This window comes from Penaeus monodon, chromosome 27 (assembly GCF_015228065.2).
Source record: "Penaeus monodon isolate SGIC_2016 chromosome 27, NSTDA_Pmon_1, whole genome shotgun sequence".
Classification (NCBI taxonomy): Eukaryota; Metazoa; Arthropoda; class Malacostraca; order Decapoda; family Penaeidae; genus Penaeus; species Penaeus monodon.
The window spans coordinates 37,544,521-37,544,917 of record NC_051412.1 but is presented as its reverse complement, the minus strand read 5'-3'; the positions used below and the strand labels follow the sequence as shown (position 1 = coordinate 37,544,917).

Genomic DNA, 397 nt, shown 5'->3' with positions numbered 1-397 from the left:
CTAATATCCATATATCACTTACGCTTTCTCCCTCGCAGAAAACTCTCTCTGGCCACTGCATCCCCTGGCAAGCACTTAGCCAAGTCCCCGACGCAATATCTCCCTTCCCCCTCGGAGGACTTGAGCATCTTAAGTCCCCCCCTCGAAGTTCCTAGCCCCAAGGTGGCCGTGCCCTCGAGTGACACCGTGTGGTTCGTGGCTGGCCCTGAGGACTGCGCGGTGACCCAGGGCCGCACGCTCAGGGTCGTTTGTCAGGTCAACACGAAGAGACCGATGGGTAAATTGTTATTTGGTATTGTGTTTGTTTTGTTTGTTCATTCATTTGTCCGAATGTTTGTCTGTCTATATATATTTTTTTCCCCCTTTTTCTTTCCTTTTTTTTTGGTGGGGGGGTAGG

At 50.9% G+C, this 397-nt stretch overlaps 1 protein-coding gene across 1 annotated transcript in view; it reads left to right on the top strand.

The window, feature by feature from the left end:
• Positions 1–397, top strand: part of LOC119590516 — a gene marked incomplete in the record, with an annotated part of 54,991 nt that overhangs the window by 32,897 nt on the left and 21,697 nt on the right. Inside the window, 1 exon segment of the mRNA XM_037939164.1 lies at positions 39–277. Within this exon segment, the coding sequence (XP_037795092.1) occupies positions 39–277 (239 nt within the window).